Consider the following 7,393-nt stretch of genomic DNA (forward strand, 5'->3'; position numbering starts at 1 on the left):
TATGAGTACCTGTCTGCTTTAATTAACAGCACATGTATACATAAAAATGTCCTTTTAATAGTTTTAAAAACTTAAGTGAAGAAAACTCATTCGATCACTGTGTGACCATATAAAATTATGCAAAACAATAATAATTATTTATTCTTATTATGCAGCTAATATTACAAAACAACTACATTGTAAAACAGTGTGTCAAGGGTACTTGAAATGTATTCAATATCTTATTATAATAAATACTGTAGACAGTCAGACATCTTGTTATCCACACTTTTTGGCCTTCAACACACATAAGAAAGCTACTTTGACTCAACTACTGAATGAAGTCAACATGAATGAGAACGAGGAAAACCATAGATTTTGCTCTAGATGTTTTCCACTTTGCAACCATCTTTTCAACAGTGACAAGAAAATCAATAACCAATTTTGAGGATCTTGTGTGCATCTGATAGTGAATGTGCTCCATTTATCCTTTATCTTCTAGGGTTAAATTACTTGGAGTTGATGTACACTTTTGATGCTGAAGCAGTTCTGATATCAATATGCACTAATTACACCAATGGAGATTTAACCTGACATTCTGTCAGCGGTGTCTTCTTCCCTGCTTTCAATGCTCACTTGCCTATATCCAAAACTCCACTCTTATTGAAAAGTGACAAGATGCAGTAATACCAAGTTTGTCCAGTGGTATTCTTTATTTTATGGTGGCAAGATTGAATGTAAAAATACTTGATTGTGTTTGACTTTTGAGCATATACATGTTATTTAGACTTGTAAATTACAAGACATAAGGCTTCCTTTTTCTCTCTGTGGCTAAATTTATGTTGATCTTTCCATAAAAAAAAAATATCTTGTATGTGCTGTAAAAGTAACTGTTATTGCACTGTACAAGCCTGTGAACCTTCTCCCATATGTCCAGATGCCTTTGCAAAGCACAATGCTTGCAGCCATTCTTGTTGATCTCCTTCAGTATCCGTACAAAAGAAGTAGACTCTTTTACCACCTCTTGGTTTAATTCTGAAGGCAAACTGTTTTTTATCTATGTTACAATCTGAAAGTTCACATCCCTCCAACATTAACACTTTGTGCTGCTCCTGGGGAAAAAATACAAACATGTGTTAAAGATTGGCGCTTGAGGGATATCTCAATGGCTATTCTTGTTTTTAAAACAGGGGCAAGGTGTCTGAGTAGATTCAAATTTGACATCTTATCAAATCCAAAGGCTTCCTGGAATTTGTTACTTTTTGGTCCATTTGTGCAGAATAGATTCTCCTAATTTGTCATCAAAAGGTATCTCACTTGCTGGACCATTTTTTCCCTTTCTCTGAGCTCTTGTCGTATTCTCAACTGTATTACTTTTGGACTGAAAATTGATCATATGGTCAATATTGCCACTTTCATACAAATTTGGACTATGAAGGCCAGAGCTAAATGATAGATTTTGTTTTTTCCTGTTGTCAATCCTACTGACAGTTGCCATGACAACTAGCTCGTCATAAAAAAAAAGGAAACCAAAAAAGTTCATTGAGCTCTAATATTCATACCATGCTATTTGAACTGCAATAAAACACAACACAAAACAAAACCATCGATTGGAATCTGATCTTTGTCAGAATCAGCTGTTTAGGAAAGGTGCAGTAATTGAGCCTAAACCTGTTGCTACTAAAATTGAATCAAACATTTAGTTCTGGTACTTCAGTGCATCAGTTTTTTGTTTTTGGAATACATTGTAGTGTTCATGGACTGCCGCTATAAATGTTGAGTCGCTTACAAACGTAAGCTGCAATTTCTGATTAATTGCCAAGAAGAGAGAGAGGAACTCAGATTGCCATCCACTGATCAGGGCACCTGTGTAAACTGCAGGTTCCAGGTTAGGGTTTCACTAGGCCTAAACACTACGCTTTAGATAATGTTTAAGCCTAACGTTAGCATTTTTGTAAAGGTTTGGGTTATTTCCGTATATTGGTAAAACAATGACCTGCAACCCAAACTTGTAACCTGCACGTTTCAATGCTAAATACAGTGTCAATAAGCCTATTTTTTGACAAGAGCCTACCTCAGCCGAAACACCATAAGACAATTCATTTTTTTTTAAACAGCACCAACGTTTATCCCAGCGTTTATAAAGGCGGCTTCTTTTCGACAGCCAACCTTGCTTGTTAATCATTTCGCTCACAGAACTAGCGCTTCCTTTTTCGCAATGTTGATCCATATTTTGCCCGCTTTCCGCCATCTTTGATTCGCAATCGCGCAAAGTACCGTGGGAAGGACCAATATTCAAAATGACGAAACTCGGACGTGACTGTAAGCATCAAAATTTTCTAACGTGCTCTCAATATGCCCTTGTTGCACTTGTCAACATAAGTTAAAAAGGAAAGCAAGTCACTACCGGTTGCCATCCGTGTTTAAGCTGGGGAAGCTTTTAACCTTCGAGAATCGGGAGCCACCCCAGATCTTTTTCGGTTTTCTTAGAATCGAGGCAGCTGTCCCGGGTGTGAAATTATAAAAGAGCGGGAAAAAAGTGCAGGAACTAGTCTCACCTGAGCAAAGAGCAGGAAGGTGGTCGCTGTAAGTAATAAATTGTCTTCTACTCTATTTTTCGTACAAAACGTCCTTAATTAACCCTACTTTCTAATATACTGGCCTGATTTTTATCCTGAACAATGGAAGCAAATTGTTATCGTAGTGTTGAAAAGGCTTATGCTGTTTTTATTTTGAAGGGAAATTATCTTCGTTGACGTTCACTGACCACAAGTCCATTCTTGGAAAAGAAATTAATACTTGGTAAGATTACAAGTTTACATTTTACTTTGACAGCAAACTAACGTGATTATTGATATAAATGTCCAGCTGAAATCCATTGACTTTATAATCGACGTGAATCGACGACATAATTGTAAAACTTCGCTTAAAACTTTTATAATTCTTTTATCAATATTTACGCAGAAAACTGAGACGAACAGAGGAATGGACACAAGACATGACAAGAGTGCTTTTAAAAAGAGAAACCCTAAATTAAGTAAGGGCTGCCTTAAAAGGATAATTTGGTATAGTTTGTTTTGATTATTCTTAGCCGGTGCTTGTGTTGTCGTGGAGAGGAAATTGGAAAATGGTTGAATAAGGTTGCGAGGAATTGGAGTGGTGACAGGTGAATAGTGAAAGAAATCAATTCACTTGGGCTCATTGGTATTCTCTAATATTTAGGATGAATACTCGCGAAACTATAAAAAAATTGACAACATTGATAACTTTCTTGGCAGGACATCGACACTGCGTGCAATTTCTTTGTATGTTGCTCAGTTGTTTTATGTTAAGAGATTGCTTATCCTTTGTAGATTTTGACAGTCTCAGTCAACAAGCTGAATAACATGAGCACAACACTTATTGATTCACAATAATTGTGGCAGTTATACTGAACTGAGTTACTGATGACAGTTATAGGTAATAGCTTGAGTTAAGAGCACCAAATTTCTTTATCTTCTTTTTAGTGCAATTTAAAAAAATCACTAAGCCTTCATTAGAGTTGGACTGATGAAAGTAATTCTGAAACTTAGAAATCTTGGGGTCCCTGATGACATACTAGGTCATACTATGTTATTGCCTTTTCGTGAATAATTATTTATGTGACATGTTGCACACCAATAAGTTGTTACGGAAAGGCTTTGAGGACAAAATAAAGGATCTGTTTATTGAGAATACCCTCAAAGTCTTTTTCATATGTAAACTACTGATATTGCTGCCTTATTAGTATTAATGTGACATACCATATTGCACACCAGTGACTTATTAGGTAGAGGCTTTGAGGACAAAATAAAGGATATTTCTATTGATAAGATCCTCAAAGCCCTGTCACTGGTGAATATCCAAGTACTCGTGTTGCAATGATAGTAACTTAAGATACTTAAATTTCAATAAATGGCTGCAGTCTTCAAAAGGCATTTGCACGCAGCCAATCTTTGTGTCTGTGTCATTCGATTGTGAAAGGGACAGATATGATGACAATTTTGATATGGGTACCGAAGTGTCCCCATTCTCTTTTCCGCAGCTTCAACTTCACTCATATCTGGGAATACAGACAATTTACCTCACAAAGTTTCCTCTAAACTCTGGCCTTCAAGTAAAGAGAATTAGTTGCATTTACCCTTGGCAAAAAAACCCACTACCCTGGCTTTACCTTATTGCTAGAAATAGGTAGGAAACGTCTGGACTAAAAGGGACACATTGTTGGAGGTGCATCTAATTACATTTCAGGAAATAAATGAATTAAAACATTTTTTAAAATTTTCTCTGATACATTTCATGTGGTTCCTAGTACCCCTAGTTTGTATCAATAAAGGAATGCCTGTTTTGGGAAAAAAACCTCCAAATATGGACTTTCGATTAAGCAAAATTTTCCATGCTGGTGGTTGCTTCTGTCAGCTAGTCCCAGTCTCTATGCAGATGATGTCCAAGGAGACACCAGCACAAAACCCGTCCCAATTCATTTTTCTGGGTTCACATAATAATTTTCTCAAAGATGATGTCATGAAAAGTATTTGGAACTCCTAAAAATTCAAGTAGATAACCGGCCTTGTATAATACGTAAGAGTTTTGACTCTGACCACCCTGGTCAGAGTTTTTCTCTGTCGTTGTGTGGGCCCATTTCCATCAGTAGGGCTAATGCACACATGGTTCGTATGGGGTAGAAACTTAGCACTTCACAGTACACTCTTATCATTTAATTCTGTCGAGATATAGACCACTTTTACATTCTTTTGTATTTATGTTAATTAAACCTACTGCCCTCATTGTGAAACAAATATTCTTTTGAAATTTGCTCCTCGTAGCGCAACTAGTAAGAGTTACTAGTGGTAACCACAGGTTAGAAAGTGCGGGCCTGAATGCACTTGAAGAGCTTTTAAGATGTTGGGAATGGACAGAAAAGATAGTAATAAGAGCATGTGTATTTTGAAATTGGATGTTTTTAAATATTTTGCCTGAGGTTGCCATAGCTGTTTTACATGTAGTTGAGATGTATTTGAGTGGCTGTTGAATAAGTGACCAAATTTTTTTGGTACAACACAATAATATTTATTGAAAAGTACAAATATGAAGATAAGTTTTAATGTAGTAAAGTTTTTAAGTACTGCAAACATGAACGGGTTCTAATCTACTAGTAACATAAGTGTTATTGTAATTCAACGTTTTGGAGAATTGAAAATGTCAATGGTTTTCAAAAAGTCCAACATACGCTTAGTGAAAAAAAGACTTAATAACTGCAACGTTAACAGGTTTTAAACTATATAACCAACTGTTATATTAACATATGTATTACTGAAATTGGATGTTTTTAGATATTTTGCCTGAAGTTGTCATTGCCGTTTTACATGTAGTTGAGATGTATTTGAGTGGCTGTTGAATAAGTGACCAAATTTTTTGGTAGAACACAATAATATTTATTGAAAAGTACAAATATGAAGATAAGTTTTAATGTAGTAAAGTTTTTAAGTACTGCAAACATGAACGGGTTCTAATCTACTAGTAACATAAGTGTTATTGTAATTCAACGTTTTGGAGAATTGAAAATGTCAATGGTTTTCAAAAAGTCCAACATACGCTTAGTGAAAAAAAGACTTAATAACTGAAACGTTAACGGGTTTTAAACTATATAACCACAAGTTTTCCTAAAGGTTTCTAGAACTCGAAATGTCAGTGGGTTTTAAAACCGCCAACATTTACACAAGTTTCAATGAAATAAAGGTTTCAAGGAATGTCAATGGCTTCTAATGGATTACTAACATATGTATTACTGTGATAAGTTTAGAGAACTGCAAAATAATGTCAATATGTTCTTAAAAGTCCAACATTAACATTAGGTTTTTTCACTGGTGACACTGAGTGCACAAAACCAGGTGGAGTATCTGCAAAAATAAACACACAAAAAAAGACAACTGAAGTAAATTAAATTGGAAGATTTGGAAAATTAGTTTACATATTCTTGTGAAGTGGGAAAAATAACAATTACAGTACAAACCTTTTCGCTTTGATGCCATGGATCTGTGAATGTGAGAGCACTGGAAAACAAAAAGAAAAAAATTACAAAATTTCTCCTACTAATTACAAGTTGTTTTTAGCAATTGATATAATATGGTTTTGAGAAAGTTATCTTTACATAATTATGGTTATAATTAACTTATGAAATGTTTACAATGTATTTACATGCAAAAAGTTGTTTGTTTAGTGTATCATGAGAGAAAGGAGTGAAATTTGAGTCAGTTACATGTGATAATCTGCCCAATATACTCAGTTTTAGGATTACTTTGAACAAGGCAGTGTGAATTACAATGTTAATCTTGGCAAAACTGTGCCGTCGTTTGATTCGACTCGTGGGCTAAGACAACCAGGTGACCAAACTGGGTCAAGACGCCAAAAAATCATTTTGCCTGTTATGCTTTGAGATAAATGAGACATCTGCGGCAGAAGACTTGGAAAACTTCGCCATGTTTTCCGTACAGAGAGTGTTCTATACTTCAGCTCCGTGATCGTGAATCGAAACATGTCAAACGGCTCCTTCAAAAAGATTTAACCGCCCACAACAAGAATCAGTATTCAATATAACATAACTAACCTTACAAAATAACCCGCAGCTAATCCAATTACGTTCCAAGTCCTCGAAACTCGCCTCCACAACGTCAGCAAAACGTCCTTCGATTCATGTGACAGATGAGAAACTGTTATAATTGACACATTTTTCGCATTCTGATCGTTCTTAGTTGCAGAACAAAATTTCGATTTCCGGTTTCAGCGTCCCAGTTATAAAAGTGGCGCGCACGCGTAATACGCAATCCGCTGGTCACTGTCAAGATTAGGGTTGCGGGCCTCTCTTGGGCCCGCAATTAGCATTAAAACAAAAGAATATCTTATTTGGCCGCCATTATGAAAGAGGTCTTTGGTGCTCATGAAGACTATCCAAGCCTATCCCAGTTCTAAGCAAGCTCGGCATTTTTTAAAGGTTTGGCAAATCGACATAGTTATGGCTAAATAGAGAAAAGACCAAACCCAGTGCATTTTGTTGTACCAGCTCCCCTCATCATTCCTTTGGTCATCTCGTGTATCAAATAATTTATTGTTACTATGGGATTTGAGGTACTCGTGCTCAGATTTCAACTTCCCCAATAGCAGTCAACTTTCATACTATGTGCGCTATGATTGAGTCCAACGTATTTTACAATACCACCGCTGAATTTTGGCTGCCTTAGAAATAGTTGCAGTAAACTAATTAAGATAGACTACGAGCAGTCCCTTTGTTGGCCGTGCGAAAGCTGGTGACTGTGACTGTCCGCCCAGAGACCAGCTTTCGCGCGGCCTGTTTTTTTCGCTCCGCTCTCGAAGGACTATAAGAAAACAAAGGGACTGC

At 36.2% G+C, this 7,393-nt stretch overlaps 1 protein-coding gene and 2 long non-coding RNA genes across 3 annotated transcripts; 1 reads left to right on the forward strand and 2 right to left on the reverse strand.

Moving 5' to 3' along the window:
- Positions 1-37: 37 nt before the first annotated feature.
- On the reverse strand, positions 38-2,395 carry LOC138027974 (RAC family serine/threonine-protein kinase homolog). Its single transcript, XM_068875610.1, has 2 exons — positions 2,054-2,395; positions 38-1,091 (listed from the first exon to the last, which is right to left on the reverse strand). The coding sequence occupies exons 1-2, from the start codon at positions 2,228-2,230 to the stop codon at positions 873-875; spliced, it is 396 nt and encodes a 131-aa protein (XP_068731711.1). The 5' UTR covers positions 2,231-2,395; the 3' UTR covers positions 38-872.
- A 40-nt stretch (positions 2,396-2,435) lies between these two features.
- Positions 2,436-4,708, forward strand: LOC138027976 (uncharacterized). Its single transcript, XR_011127553.1, has 3 exons — positions 2,436-2,565; positions 2,718-2,781; positions 2,944-4,708. It is a non-coding gene; the product is annotated as an uncharacterized lncRNA (long non-coding RNA).
- Positions 4,709-5,042: 334 nt separating this feature from the next.
- LOC138027975 (uncharacterized) lies at positions 5,043-6,791 on the reverse strand. The gene is made up of 3 exons (XR_011127552.1): positions 6,605-6,791; positions 6,011-6,050; positions 5,043-5,897 (listed from the first exon to the last, which is right to left on the reverse strand). It is a non-coding gene; the product is annotated as an uncharacterized lncRNA (long non-coding RNA).
- Between the last annotated feature and the right edge of the window lie 602 nt (positions 6,792-7,393).

Source organism: Montipora capricornis, chromosome 12 (assembly GCF_036669925.1).
Source record: "Montipora capricornis isolate CH-2021 chromosome 12, ASM3666992v2, whole genome shotgun sequence".
NCBI classification, from domain to species: Eukaryota; Metazoa; Cnidaria; class Anthozoa; order Scleractinia; family Acroporidae; genus Montipora; species Montipora capricornis.